General features: G+C 31.3%; 2 protein-coding genes across 2 annotated transcripts; both read left to right on the top strand.

The window, feature by feature from the left end:
• Window positions 1-1,247: 1,247 nt before the first annotated feature.
• LOC142630796 (mogroside I-E synthase-like) lies at window positions 1,248-3,957 on the top strand. Its single transcript, XM_075804847.1, has 2 exons — window positions 1,248-1,932; window positions 3,096-3,957. The coding sequence occupies exons 1-2, from the start codon at window positions 1,285-1,287 to the stop codon at window positions 3,813-3,815; spliced, it is 1,368 nt and encodes a 455-aa protein (XP_075660962.1). The 5' UTR covers window positions 1,248-1,284; the 3' UTR covers window positions 3,816-3,957.
• Window positions 3,958-12,615: 8,658 nt separating this feature from the next.
• LOC142631315 (mogroside I-E synthase-like) lies at window positions 12,616-15,092 on the top strand. The gene is made up of 2 exons (XM_075805463.1): window positions 12,616-13,332; window positions 14,182-15,092. Exons 1-2 carry the CDS (start codon window positions 12,691-12,693, stop codon window positions 14,899-14,901), a joined length of 1,362 nt encoding a protein of 453 aa, XP_075661578.1. The 5' UTR covers window positions 12,616-12,690; the 3' UTR covers window positions 14,902-15,092.
• The last annotated feature ends 1,005 nt before the right edge of the window (window positions 15,093-16,097 follow it).

The following is a 16,097-nucleotide window of genomic DNA, read 5'->3' as shown; positions in this document are numbered from 1 at the left end:
AGCATTTGTTAATAGATTAGTTTTAGAAATGTTTTATGAAAAAAGAAAAATACAATTAATTTTTTTGATAATTTATATATTTCTTATGAAAGTAATATTAAAAGTTTTCTATAAAATAATTTATTAATAAATACCTTAAGAGCATTCATTAACTAGACTCATATATAAGCACACAAAATGTTAAAATTTAGGTAAAACCATAAAATTATTTAGGTATAATATATTAAGTTTTTCAATTAAATCCAAATATGTGATTTTGGGACTTGTAATTAACTACTTATAGTAAGAAAGTGCATTGGTCATATAGTCAATAAAACATAAAATTGTGCTCGTGTAGCACTTAAGAAGCTATAAATAGGTTTTACCCAAATTGTAATAACTGATTGAAATCCAATATTCAACACGCTAAAAATAAAATCTTGCTGAAATCCAACAACAATTTAAATTTATATAAGTAATATATATTCAACAGGTAAACATATTGAAGAAGGAAAGTATTTCCAGGCTATGATATGTTTCTGTATAATAATTGGATTTTTTTTTAAGTGCATGGTTTGATCTAACAACGATATATATATATTACTAAATTTTTTGACTTCTATTTGAGTTTTTTTTTTTTTTTGTTGCTAAGTACTTCTATTTGAAATTCTCATTTTAAACATTGAAATTTCTTTGGTTTTAGCAGCTAAATGTGCAAAAAAGGCAAGTCCAACAGAGTTTCTTTTTTTTTTTTGGTAAAAAAACAAAATGGGTAAAGGGGGGCGATGAGTGTGACTTCCTTACCTGAACGTGACTATAGTAGCATCTTACCTATTCCCAGGAGAGACCACATATTCTGGATTTATGAAAAACTCACTTATTATTTTTTGGACTGTTTGAAATAGAAATGAAATATAAGAAGTACCAACACACAGCTCGTTGTTAAAGCGCGAATCCCATTCTTGAGACTTGGTCCAATATCTAACCTACTAAGCTACCCGAACGTTGGTAGAGTTTCACAAGCTAGTTTCTATTTCCAAGTGATCCATATATAGTTGCAATGACATGGCTTTAGAAAGCTACCCCACTCGTGATTATCAAAATCAACTAATTAAACAGGTTACATATTTAATTACGTCATGCATTCTTTTTATAATGTCTATCACCAATCTCTAAAAAAATATGCAAACCAATATTTCAAACCTACCAGTCAACTTTGAAGCATCATAATATAAATATCACTCCTTGTAGATTGCTTTTCTAAGTTCTAACAAATACTTTTGTGTGTTCATTGAGTGAGAGAAAATGGAGAGAGAACAAGGAGCTACTCTTACCCATATTGTTGTGCTCCCTTGCCCTTTACAAGGTCACATAAATCCAATGCTCCAATTCTCCAAACGCTTAGCCTCAAAGGGTCTCAAGGTGACCCTACTCACCCCCAAGTCCATTGTCAAGTCCATGAAAGGCCAAGCCACCTCAGTTACATTTGAGCCCATTGATGATGATGATGACTCTGGGGAGCTTATAACAGCAGAAACAATGGAAGCGTATGGCGAGCGCTTTAAAGCCATGTTTTCACATGGTTTAGAAGGCCTTATTGAGAAAAACAAGAGCTATGGATATGCTACTAAATTAGTTGTCTATGATTCCATTTTGCCATGGGCAGTAGACATAGCAAAACAACATGGTATTGGTGCAGCTCCGTTTATAACTCAATCATGCACAATTGCTGCCATCTATTACAATTTGTATCAGGAGAGATTTACGCTTCCTCTTCAAGAGCCTGAAGTGTCATTGCCTTCACTACCGCTGCTAAGGATGGATGACATGCCGACCTTCATTTCCCAGCCGGGATTATACCCATCTCTACTAAGAGTTTGCCTGGAAATGTACCATAATCTCCATGAAGTGAATTGGGTATTTTGTAACTCATTTGATAAGTTGGAAGAGGAGGTAATTTCGTTCTTTAATTCCAGCATATGTATCTTTTAATTTGCAAGTGCAAACATTCAAAACACAAATTTTTATTTTTATTTTTATTTTTATACATTTTAAATGGTAGAGAGGGATTTTAACTTGGAGATTTCTCTCAATTAGAAATACCATAATATATGTCATTTGAACTAAAAGTCATTTGGCCATTCATTTAGTACACATAATTATAAGTACACGGAGATATATACATCATAATAATTCCTACCAAGCCAAAAGGTTAGTCTAGTTAGATTGACATTCTTATTTTGGGGTAACTTGCAATTTTTGACAAAAATTCAGTATTCATCTCTTGAAAATGAAGTTTTGATTATTGTTAGAGAGTAAATATGATTGAAGCACATCAAGGGAAATTGAAACCATGAAGATGATTTTTTTTTTCTTTCGGAATTGCCACCATGACAATGGCACACACGCCATAGGATTTTAACCTATTCAACCAAGCTACCAATTAATTTAAAAACCATTTATTGTTTGGAATTGATGATAAATATATCAAAAAATTAATTGGGAGCTTGGTTGAATAGGTTAAAATCCATTGACATTTCCTTTTTTTGATTGTACATCTCTAACCACCTACTTTTAATAAAAAAAAAACAATGAAAAGATGAGTTTCATATATTCAGGTAACATTGCTTCCTTTATCATAAATTGATACAATATATCACAAAGTAACATTTATTATTTCTTTAAAAACCATTTATTGTTTGGAATTGATGATGTCAACAGATGTCCTTAAGTAATTGTTAATAAACCATTTTAAAAAGTTTTTATAGGAAAAAAAAGCAATTAATATTTTGACAGCATTTTTTATTTCTCATAATAGTGATGTCAAAATTTTCCTAAAATGAATTGTTAATCATAATCCAAAGGGCAACCGTTAATATAACTCATATAAAAATTAAATTTAACTTCAGAATCAAATCTCTCTCTCTCTCAACAAAAAAAAAAAAACTTCATAATCAAATTGGGAGGAAAAATAAAAGTATAACAAATCACAACAAAAGAAAACAAATGATGATTTTATTTTCGATCAATTGTTTTCCAATGAACTTGTGTTCGAGATGTTTAGGTGTAATTTATTCAAATCTATATGTTGTGAATGTTTTCGTGAATTCCATCAGGTGGTGAGCTGGATTTCAAGCCAATGGCCAATCAAGAACATAGGACCAACAGTTCCATCAATGTACTTAGACAAGAGGTTGAAGGACGACAAGAATTACAATCTGAGCCTCTTCAAACCAAGTGTTGATGCTTGCATGAAATGGCTGGACTCGAAGGATACTGGAACAGTTGTTTATGTATCTTTTGGAAGCTTGGCTGCCTTAGGAGAAGAGCAAATGGAAGAACTGGCATTGGGCCTAAAGAGGAGTGATAGGTATTTCTTGTGGGTAGTTAGAGAGTCAGAAACAAAGAAACTTCCTACAAAATTTATAGAGGAGACAACTGAGAGAGGTTTGGTGGTGACATGGTGCCCTCAATTAGAAGTTTTGTCTCATAAGGCTGTTGGCTGCTTCATGACTCACTGTGGTTGGAACTCGACGCTCGAAGCACTAAGCTTGGGTGTGCCGATGGTGGTCATGCCACAATGGAGTGACCAAACCACCAACTCTAAGTGTGTCATGGATGTGTGGAAGGTCGGAATTAGGGTTAAGGTAGATGACAAAGGGATGGTCACAAGAGAAGAAATTGAACTATGTATTAATGAAGTTATGGGAGAAAAAAGGGAGGAGATGAAAAGGAATGCATTGAAATGGAAGAAATTAGCTAATGAGGCTTTGGATGAAGGTGGAAGCTCTGATAAGAACATCGAGGAGTTTGTGGCAAAAATTGTACAAATTTGATGTTATGTAAAACAAGGTCATTGTTGGAAACCATGAAAGATGGCTTCTCAATATTCATGTAGGTTTACATCACTCGTATTCCTTTAATGTTGTGTTTTGATTAATGAAAAAGTTTTGAATAAATACTTTCTCAAAAAAAAAAAAAAAAGTGAAGGTGAAATAAGAAAATTAATTTATAATAGAAGGTCATCAATCGTAGGATCCAATTTTTCCGAATGTCAACCAATTGCCCACAAAAATCACTAAAAGGTCGGTTTTCTTTTATCAAAATTATTAGCTTGTTGTAGGACAGATGATATTCCGGAAATTTTGTTGTCGATCTACTCTAAAACGAATCTAAATCATATCTTAAAGAATATTAGCTACACATAGTCTTCAAGAATTTTTTTAGGAGGTGAGTAAGAAGATGAATCTTGTGGTCTATGTGATTTCTGTTTTACAAATAGTTCATACTAGCAAGAAAAAAAAAAGTACTATGTCCATAATATTTTTACAATATTTTCACAAAAAATCTTAGATGGTAAAATGTTATTCATTATAAGTTAAACCAACTATTGGAATTACTTTTTTTGCCCATCATTAATAGTAAGTAACAATCTACTATTTAAAATTTGTTACGAAAGTATTGTAAAAATATTGTAAATATAGTATTTCTTATAAAAGATAAATTTTAAGTTCATTTGACACATTGTTTCTTAATACAATGAACACACTAATTATTGCTAGTAAGATTAAATCTTGGAAATTATTTATTATTTCTAAATACAATAAATAGTTAGGTTTTAAAAGTTTAGAACAATTGACAAATCGTGAACACAAATTTGTCTAGATATAAATCCTAGAGTCTATAGGTATTATTACACAATGCTCAAGATGATACAAGTCAAGATTCAAGAATATACAAGCTGCAGAAAGAAGAGTTTAGAAACTGCCTAGTTCAACCGATTGAAAGACAGGCTCGATTGATTGAGAGGCGTATCTGCAAAATTTTAATTAAACCCAAACAACAATTCAAAAAAAAAAAAAGGATTAGGGTCTTAGATCTACTTCTTCTAATATATAAAGGAAACCCTAAGCATGTTTTTGTAAGGCTTTTCAGAGAGAGAATAGTGTGACTTTTTTTGTATCTAGGCTTTTGTACCAAATAGCTCTCTAAAGTCTTCAATCGGTGTTATTCCTTAAAGAATCTCAAGATCCGGTGTTGTAGAAGTTGTTGCATACAAGATCAACATCTAAGGAGATCCAAAACTTTTGAGTGGAGTCTCAAAGTCACAAGTGTGGGTGCTTATATTGCAAAGGCCTAATAGAGAAGGAGTCTGTGGATTCAAAGCTTGCACATAGTTGTGTCAGTAAATTTCGATTCTCTATAGTGGATTTGCTTTTTACCTTGAGGTTAGCTAGATTAAATCCTCCCCAAGTTTTTTACCGATTTGGTTTTCTTGAGTGACCATATCATTGTGTTCTTTATTTTCCGCTGCTTTACATGATATGACTTTATTGTTTTAACATAGATCTGAATAATAAACCTAGGTATTCACTTGGCTAAATAACTAGGTTAAACAACTTGTATTAAGGGGTCTAAAAACGTACAATATTAAGTATTATTGTTAACTGAATTGCAAGTGAGATCTAAATATAATAAAATTGGGTTAATCACAAGTTTGGTTCCTAATCTTTACACTATGTCTCAATTTGATCCTAACTTTTTAAATGGGTCAAAATAGTCTTTACCATTAAGTGGATGAAAAAAAAAAAAAGTAACATGTGATATTAAAATATTAATTTTAGTGCCATCTAGAATTCCATGAAAGATGCCAAGTGGCCTAAATTATAAAAAAAAAAATTAAAAATTAAAACTAAAATAAAATAAAATAAAAACATTTGAGATCTAAAATTCAACTTGGCATGAAAGTCCTGGTTAACTTAATGAATCCATCCCAAATTAGTCGGTGTCACAGCAATTAAGAAAATAATCAAAACCCCCAATCCAAAGGCCTAATGTTGAATTTTAGTCACTGATTTAACAACATTGAAGAAATGGATTTGCCTCAGTATTGAGTTGAGAAAGAAATTAAACAAAGTGCTAGGGAATGGGAGATTGTTGAAGAAATTTTTACGCTCTGTTTGTTTCAGCATAAATGTTTTCTAGAAAATGATTCATTTTCCAAAAAACATTTTCTAGAAAACTGTATCATTTTCCAGTGTTTGGTAATGATCTCGAAAATGAGCTTGAGAATGTTTTCTGGTGTTTAGTATACAAATTTTTATTTTTATTTTTTATATTTCTTTTGTAATTTAAAACATGTGTATTATGGAAACCAACTAATGTAATCAATATAAATAAAATAAAATAAAATAACCAAGAATGAATTTGGTTTTCATCTTTTACTTCATTCATTCTTTCTTCTCTTTTTTATTTTTTATAATTTTTAGCACTTTTATGTGCAAAGAAGAACTACCTAAAATCCATCAAACCAAAAATTTTTAGAGAAAAAAATAAAATCAAGTTTGAAATTCAAAGTAAAGAATTGGGATTTTGGTAGAGAGGAATGAAATAATTCCCGCTGCAAATATGTTCTCATTTGCAAGTTGATAGAAAGGAATGAAATAATTACTGAGCAATGAGGGGAAAAAAAATCTAACCAGAGAACTGTGTTATAAAGGAGAAGAGAAACATGGAGAGAGAGAGAGAGAGAGAGAGAGAGAGAGAGATCTATAGAGAGGGGAGACTAGAGTTGGTGATAGTGAGGGTGTGAGGAAAGAAAAAGAAAAGGGAAGAGAGAAAGAGTAAGAGAGTGTATCGTGAGAGAGATTGTTTTCCAAAAAAAAATTTTGGAAAACAACCTATAGAAAACAAGCCTTATTTTTATTAGGATTTTCCATTGACTAAAAACAGTTTTCCGTTGACTAGTTTTTTTTGTGCTACCAAACACAGGAAAATGTGGAAAACTATCTTTATAGAAAGTTTTCCAGCGAAACAAACAGAGCATTAGTTAGTCCTTACCATCAAGAACGTGAATTTTGTCATTAAACTTACTCACTTGCACTATTCTCCTCTTTTCTCTTACAAACTTCTTTTTGGCCAACCTAATCTATTTATAAGAGGATTCTCCTCTTTGAATTGAACTTGTTTTGTAGTTCAAAAATATACTCATTAATGAAAGGTAACTTCTCTTAAAAATAAAGTCATAAATGTCAAATAACAAATTCCATTTTCAATTAAAAAAGAAAACTCTTAAAATTTAGGATTTTTTTCTTTTTGCGTTGATTTTTTATTTCCTAAAATTTAGCATTTTTTAATTCATTTTTCATCGTATTAAAAGAAAACATCTCATTTTAAAAAATAAAAAAACTAATAAAAATTACCGTTGCTGCTTATATCTAAAATTTATAATTTTTATATGTTTGAAAAATAAAAATATATATTTCAAAATTATAGTTGATACAAATTATTAATCTTTACTCAAAATAGAAGAGCCCTATATAAACGCCTGAAGACACGATGCTTTCTGACTTTCTTATTTCAAAATTGATTGCTTAGTCCTTTTATTTTTTATTTTTTTTATTACATATGTGCATTTATAATTTCTTTTATTTAATTATTTTATTACATATGTGCATTTAGGAAGGTGCAATATGAGGGAGGGTTGGAGAATTTTTTCAGCCCAATTTGATTTTTATCCAACCCTACCCTTCACATATGTAGAAGCACATGCATATGGATCGAGTTGGTTTGCCAACAATGCCAAGTTGCTCTTAAATATTTCATATATACCGTGTAAAAAAATGATCTTTGCCAACTTTTAAATTATTATGCTCCATATAACATACTTAATTATATTCCCAATTTATTTAAACTATTTCTAAAAAAATAACAAAAATCATACTAAAAATTTAAGACAAACGTAATAAAATAAGCTTATATATGTATGTGTTAGATCAAGTGATTTCATTTCATGGCTACTACCATTCATTATTTTTTGGGTAAAGTGCAGATTTGATCTCTATTCTTTATATTATATGTCAATTTGGTCTCTAACCTTTCAATTGTATTAATTTGGTCCCTAACTTTTTTAGTGTCATGTCAATTTAGTCATTCTGTTATCTCTTGGATGGAAAAAATTGATTTGTCAAACCGAATAATATAAAATTACTTTCTAAGCCACATCATCTACCAATTGCCACGTCATATTAAAAAAACACAAACTAAAATGTTCACACAGGTGAGTCATCTTTCCTTCTTTTTTGTAATTGTCTTACTTTTTTTTTTTTTTTTGTTGAATATAATTGTCTTACCTTCTTCACACTTCACTTCACTATTGTATTCCTTACACATCTCCTCTTATTTACCCAGAAACAAAGATCTTCTTAGTTGGTCGTAAAAAAAATTAGGTTTAGAGTGTTCAAGCTTTTATTTTAGGAAGGTCAATTAAAAAAACAAATGGCTAGCTTAGGGTGTTCATTTGAACCCCTAGACACTACCTAGCACCGCCATTGGCTACACATGTATTTCATTGATCCCAAAAATTAAAAAACCCAAAAAAAGAAAAACAAACGCACAATATAAACCTATCAACTTATGCAATGTAGTATAAAAAATTATTTCAAAAATATTAACAAAGAGGCTCAAAAAGATTCATCTGTATATAATTTCGGAGACCCAAAATGGTTTTATCCCTCACAGACTAATTACATATTTTATTTAGATAGCTTTAATTTGAAACCCTAAAAACATATGAAAAATAAACATAAGATGGATTCCACACAAATCAACATGGGCTCTTCTTGTAATTCCTTACGCAACATGGACTCCTCATGCAACTCCCCATCATGCAATGTGGGTTGTTACCTTTGGTCATGATAAAACTTTTTTTTTTTTTTAATACAAAAAAGAAATTCTATTCTAGCATAATCTAAATGTATATATGTGTGAAGTTTTTTCTTGAAGATTTAAATTACAGCTCTTACCTCTCACACCGTATAAACACTTATATTTGTAGAGTAACCATCGCACCAAAGATGCGTGGTGATCATGATAAAACTAAATAGTTGAATATTAACCTATTGAGGCAACGTTTTTTTTCACACAACCCAAAATTGATTATCTCCAATACTGCACTTTCACTCACCTAGTAGCCTAAAATATATGGAACCAACTATTTCTTATGTGAAATTATATTTTCTTAATCTATTTTGGGTAGTGGAAAAATTAGAAATTGGTAGTAGAAGTGGATTTTTCGGAAAGGACGAAGTCGCAACAAAGATATTTGATTGGTAGATTTTTGCCCATGATCCATGAGGAATTAGCAATGTTTTATTCACAAAACATAAAATTCAATTTCCGTAAATGTTTTCTTCAAAATATTTTATGAACCTCCAATCTCACATTCATTGGTATATGTATTTTAAATGACACTGCCACCCTTCTCACACTTTTTTTTTTCCTACCAAAAAATGTTAAAATGCAAATTGCACATTTTAAATTTAACTAAAATTCATATCAGTGCTCAAATTCTACTATCATTCAGGCTGCGTTTGTTTAGGCTGAAATGCATTTCAGAAAATTGTTTTGCATCATGTTGTGTGTTTGGTAGGAACAGAAAATTTGGTCAAACGGAAATTATTTTACAATATGATCGAAAATAACCCTTCTTTGGTGGATAATACTTTCTGTTCTTCTTTTACCTTCAAATATCATTTTCCAGAAAACAGAGAGAGAGAGAGAGAGAGAGAGAGAGAGAGAGAGAGAGAGAGAGCTTGCGCCATCAAGCTCAGACCACTGCCCCAAGCCCAGACGCGCCGTCGAGCTCGCGCTAGTGAGATCGAGTCGCGAGATAGCTACTACCTCTAGATTGAACCACCACCCATCCCTGTCGTCGCTACCGCCTCTAGATCGAACCACCGATCTCGTCGCCCAAAGCCCCAAGCTCGAACTGCCGTCCTCCAGGCCAAATCGAATCTCTCTCTTTCCCGATCTATTTCTCTTTCCCTCAATCTCTCAATCTTGCTCTCTTTGATCTCTGATTTTTTTGTTGTTGTTGTGGTGGAGTGGGTGGTGGTGTTTTGGTGGTTTTTGTGTTGTGTGGTGCTGGTGTGTGGGTGGTGGTGGATTATCTGTGGGTGCTGGTGTGTGGGTGTCAGTGGATTTTCTGATATAAAATTTGTTTGAAAGCCGAGCAAATGTGAGAAATTAGCAGAAAATTTGCATTTTCAGAATGTTATTAAACACTTGAAATTATTTTCTAATATAATTTTTAAAATGCAACCAAATACTAGAAATTATTTTCCTCTCTCGAAAATATTTTCACCTGAAATTATTTTACATTAAAACAAACGCAGCCTCAATTGAATACTTTAAGTTTCCAATTTAATCAATTCAGGCTTTCTATCATTTTCCGTTACAAAATTTTCAAAGTATGCAATTAACTAATGAAAAAAATTCTATAAAATATTTTTATTAATTTTATAGATTTTTTCATGTGAAAATAATTTTTTTTAATAGAATTTTTTTTAACAAAATTGGACAGAAGACCTAAATTGAATAAATTTTAAACTTAAAAAACTCAATTGAATAAAGAAAAAAAAAAGTTATAGGATTGAAATGAATTTCAACCATATTTTAATAATGCAATTTGCATTTTAGCAAAAAAAAAGTAACAATTAAATTTTGAAAAGTACCTATGATCACGATTTTTGTAACTATAGTATATGGCAATTAACTGGTCTATGTCTAAAAATTGATAAATCACATCACATCACACAAATAATGACATCATATGAATCTACATAATCATTTATAGTCCCATAGGACAAATAATTACTTAAACTACCTATCAAGATCTAAGACTAAAACTTTAAATAAATAGAAATGTAAATAAAATATAAAAAATATTTTACTTATAATAGACCAATTCAACAAGCACATGGATTTTCTTTAGCTCCTTTAATATTTTTAGTGTAATGTGAGTCATGTCGCATAAAGAAAATCCATTTACTTTTTTACATTTAAAAAGATATTACAATCATGAGTTTGTCGGGCGTCTGATTTTAGGGATGTGACATAAGGGCGTTTGGATTCAATTGATCTGGGCTGCGTTTTGCATTTCAGCATTTTCAGCTTTTTTTTTTTTTTTTTCAGCCGTAGTTGTTGACCAAGTTTTTTGTGAACAGTACATCCGTGCACTGTTCACGAACTCATAAATTTTATTTTTTAGCAATTTTTTCATTAAAAATAGGTCCCGCGATATTATTCATACATTTTAAAATTATTTTACTACAGTGTTTTCAATTTTCAATTTTCAGCAATAAATTTCATACATAATTTTGTCTCTTGTCTGTCTTTCTATCTCTCTGCACCAATTTCTTGACCCACATATCACGTATGTTTTACCTAAGCAATGATGTCGTCGAATGCTATTGGCTAGTCACAAGTTTTTAGTTTATTCCCTCAGCGCCTACGTAACAGGAGACACATTCAAAAGTTGATCAATTATTGCTCGTGTCCAATAAAAGGGCAAATTATAAGTTTTTTTTTTTTTTTTTTAAAGGAAGTGTGCTAAAATATACGTATACTTTGAAACAAAATAAAAATATACGAGAAACAGTGAGGTTTTAAAAAATTGTGCATAAAAGTTAAAAGCTCAATTTCTAAGCTGATGCCAAGCTAATGTAGAAAAAAATATATTCCCTCCGTCTCAATTTGCTTGTCCTGTTTGAAAAGTCAAAATTTTTAAGAGAACATTATTTATTTTCTTGTCTGTCTTATAAAAATATATAAGTTTACAAAACTATCCTTAAATAAGTTTATCAGTTTTTTTTTAAAAGAGTTATTCTTAATCAGGCAATTAAAAAGGTGCCACACTTATTAATTTTTTTAAATATTTGTTAGTTTTCTTCTTCAAATAGTTTTGAAAATAATGTAGGGGTATAATAAGAATATTAGTAAATTAATTAATTTTATTTTTAGAAACATGACAATATTTTGAGACATCCCAAAATGCAATAGAAGACAAACAAATTGGGACGGAGGGGTAGGTTTTTTCAGTGTTGTTATCTTAGAGAGATACACTTAACCCAAAAGGTTCAAGTTTAATGAGTTTGAGCTTAACTATATTATATTAGCCACACATTTTTTTTTATCGGTATCTAGTATGGAACTTTGTTTACACGTGTATACTCAATAGAGAGTTGATTAGTAAACCACAAGATAAAATAAAATTAAAACAATAAAATTTAATTAAAGAAAAAATATGATTGGGTTGGTAAAATAAATTATATTGAGGAAAACAACAATTTTTTAAAACACTAATTTTTATGGTAGTCTTAGCAATATTTTTATGGCTTTTTTTAGAGAAATATTTTTATGGTTTTAGAGTTTTTGTTGTTGTGTTTTCTATTGATTTTTCATTAATCTAGATAATTGCTTAATTCTGTATAATATTTTGATTTAGCATAGACTTGTGTATTCTCACTATTAATTATTTGAAATCTTCGGAAAAAATTCCAAATACCACATCACTATGAACTATTTAGCCATTGAAATTTCTTAGGTTTTAGTTGCCAACTGTGGAAAAAGGATAGTTCAACGGAGGTTGCCAACCTAGTTCCAACTTCCAAGTGTCTACTCTAGTTACATGCTTTGACTTAGCTTCAGAAATTAAGTCCCAATGCTCATGTAGTTTAGGATTAATCAAACTAATCTTACCTACTTAATTACGTCATCCATGCATTTTATGTATCGCCATTAATGTCTATAAATACGTAACTCATATCTTAAACGTTCCAATCAACATTGAAGCATCATAATCTCCTTGTTTCTTTGCTTATAACAAGTCCTTTTTTGTTCATTGAGTGAGACAAAAGCAAGCTTAAGAAAATGGAGAGAGAACAAGGACCTACTCTTACCCATGTTGTTGTACTCTCTTTCCCTATACAAGGCCACATAAACCCAATGCTCCAATTCTCCAAACGCCTAGCTTCAAAGGGTCTCAAGGTGACCCTACTTTCCACCAACTCCATCGTCAAATCCATGGAAGTTCAAGCCAGCTCTGTCACAATTGAGCCGATTGCTGATGACTCTGGGGAGTATCCAACAGTAGAAACCATGGAAGCGTATACCGAGCGCTTCAAAATCATGTTTTCACGTAGTTTGGAAGACCTTATTGAGAGAAATAAAAGCACTGGATATGCTACTAAATTAGTTGTCTATGATAGCTTTTTGCCTTGGGCATTAGAGGTAGCAAAACAACATGGTGTTGGTGGAGCTCCGTTTATAACTCAATCATGCACAATTGCTGCCATCTTTTACCACTTGTTTCAGGGGAGAATTACACTTCCTCTACAAGTTTCTGAAGTATCATTGCCTTCGCTGCCACTGCTAAGGATCGATGACATGCCGTCCTTCATTTCTCAGCCAGATTTATATCCATTTCTACTAAGACTTTGCGTGGATGAATTCCATAATTTCCATGAAGTGAATTGGGTATTTTGCAGCTCTTTTGATAAGTTGGAAGAGGAGGTAAGTTTGTTCTATAATTTCACCAAATATATCTTTTAATTTGCTTGCGTGCAAACATTCATAACACAATTTTTTTTCAAAAAACATTTTAAATGACAGGGGGATACAAACTTGGAAATCTCTCTCCATTAGAAATACTAGGATATATGTCCTTTGATTTAAAGGTCATTGGTTCATGCATTCAATATACATAATTATAGATGCATGGAGATATATACATCATATTTAATAGATCCTACCAAGCCAACTAGTTAATTGAGCTAGACTGACATTCTTACGGGGTAGCAATTGTTTGACAAAAAATTGAGTATTCAATTCTTCAAAACAAAGTTTTGATTATTGTTAAAAGAGTAAATTCGGTTGAACCGTATCTATGGAAATTGCTACTGTGACGATGATTTTTTCTTTGTGAATTGCTACCATGACCATGATTTTTTTTTTTTTTTTTCCATTAGATATATGAAGAAAAGATATATATATATATATATATATATAGACACACATCAAAAAAAAAAAAAAAAAGTCACCAATTAATTTTTTGATAGATGATCAAGATACTAAATGGTTTTTAGATAAGCAATAAATGTTTCTTGAGAAATATTCTATCCATGTATGATAAAGAAGGTAATGTCATTTGCACATTTAAAACTCATATTTTCATTTTTTTTAATTTATTAAATACCGGTGGTTAGGGATACATATTCAAAGTGGGAAGAAAAATGAAAAGATATAAATACACATGACGAATTTATTTTCGATCAATTGTTTTCCAATGAACTTGTGTTCAAGATGTTTAGGTGTAATTTATTGAAATCTATATGTTGTGAATGTTTTGGTGAATTCCATCAGGTGGTGAGCTGGATTTCAAGCCAATGGCCAATCAAGAACATAGGACCAACAATTCCATCAATGTACTTAGACAAGAGGTTGAAGGACGACAAGAATTACGATCTGAACCTCTTCAAACCAAATGTTGATGCTTGCATGAAATGGCTGGATTTGAAGGAAACTGGCACAGTTGTTTATGTATCTTTTGGAAGCTTGGCTGCCTTAGGAGAAGAGCAAATGAAAGAACTAGCATTGGGCCTAAAGAGGAGTAATAAGTATTTCTTGTGGGTAGTTAGAGAGACGGAAACAAAGAAACTTCCTACCAACTTTATAGAGGAGACAACTGAGAGAGGTTTGGTGGTGACATGGTGCCCTCAATTAGAAGTTTTGTCTCATAAGGCTATCGGCTGCTTCGTGACTCACTGTGGTTGGAACTCGACGCTTGAAGCACTGAGCTTGGGTGTGCCACTGGTGGCCATGCCACAATGGACTGACCAAACCACCAACTCTAAGTTTGTCATGGATGTGTGGAAGATCGGGATTAGGGTTAAGGTGGATGACAAAGGCATGGTCACAAGAGAAGAAATTGAGCTCTGTATTAATGAGGTTATGGGAGAAAAGAGGGAGGAGATGAAAAGGCATGCAATAAAATGGAAGAAATTAGCTATTGAGGCTTTGGATGAAGGTGAAAGCTCTGATAAGAACATCGATGAGTTTGTAGAAAAAATTACGCACACCTAAGGTTATGTAAAACAAGGTCATTCTTGGAAATCTCAAAAGATAGCTTTTATATATGAGTGCCAATTATGTCTGAATGAGGCGTAAAACCCCAGTTTTACACCCATCAATCACATTGCATCACATTAATTGATTGCAAACCAAAGAATAAAACTGAGCACACATTATCTTGCCTCTAAAAATTCATATACCAAAACTGTAATGATTTATTCTTTTATGAATGAATATTCATTTCAAAAAAAATAATAATAATCAACCGTTGGTGGTGACTTCTTCAGCTTCTTTGTGCCTTCGATAACATCACCGTTGCTAACATCAATACAGATTGTTCATTGTTTTGTTGGTTTTTTTTCATTATAATGAGATTTTTAATTGGGTGTTGACATGGCATTATATTAGGTTTATGCCACATCCAGACAAAATTTAAACTCTTTATATATTTCTGTAGATTTACATCATTTGCATTCATGTGTTGCATTCATGTAATTTTGTGTTTTCATTAATGAGAAAGTTTTGAATAAAGTATATTTCAAAATTACCAGAATCTGATAGTTGTTTAATTTTTTTTTCGAAAGTATTAACTTGTTGTTGGAGATGATATTATGAAAGTTTTACTGTCTATTCTAAATACGCATCATATCCTAATAAATATCAACTATACACGTATTGTATTGATCACAAAAATTAGGAGAAATTACATTTTATCATCCTAAATTATGCACCAAGTTACACTTTGTACTCTAAATTATTCAAATGCACACTTTGCACCCTAAACTATCACGCTTATCACACTTTGCACCCCAATGTTACTTTTGCTTTTATGTTTAATGAAATCTAATGTCGCAGAAGCTTGAATAAAGCACACACGATACTCTCTTAATGGAACAGAAACTAAATTATTAGCTTCTGATAATAAATCTCGAATCTATGAGGGGTTTCCTTGAATCCATAAAGAGATAAAGTGGAATCCCCTAGAAAAAGAATTTGACAAAAAGTCTGTGTTTATTGATAATAGTCTAATTTTCCTCTAACGGCTACAAAACATATAAATATTGAGAAAAACATCTAAAACCCTAATTCGCAGTAATTGCGCGATTAGGTGACAAAATACCGAAATTTACCAAAAATGGAAAAATTGAGTTAAATATGAAATCATAAACTACTGAACTTAAGGATCATCTCAAAATAAGTAGATCCTT

The sequence above is a fragment of the Castanea sativa genome, chromosome 4 (genome assembly GCF_040712315.1).
Source record: "Castanea sativa cultivar Marrone di Chiusa Pesio chromosome 4, ASM4071231v1".
Classification (NCBI taxonomy): domain Eukaryota; kingdom Viridiplantae; phylum Streptophyta; class Magnoliopsida; order Fagales; family Fagaceae; genus Castanea; species Castanea sativa.
The sequence above is the reverse complement of the archived record's forward strand: the minus strand, read 5'-3'. Positions and strand labels throughout refer to the sequence as shown.

Coding starts and splice junctions, on each gene's coding strand:
- LOC142630796 (XM_075804847.1), top strand. CDS start 1,285: ATGGAGAGAGAACAAGGAGCTACTCTTACCCATATTGTTGTGCTCCCT. Junction 1,933..3,095: donor TTGATAAGTTGGAAGAGGAG/GTAATTTCGTTC, acceptor GAATTCCATCAG/GTGGTGAGCTGGATTTCAAG.
- LOC142631315 (XM_075805463.1), top strand. CDS start 12,691: ATGGAGAGAGAACAAGGACCTACTCTTACCCATGTTGTTGTACTCTCT. Junction 13,333..14,181: donor TTGATAAGTTGGAAGAGGAG/GTAAGTTTGTTC, acceptor GAATTCCATCAG/GTGGTGAGCTGGATTTCAAG.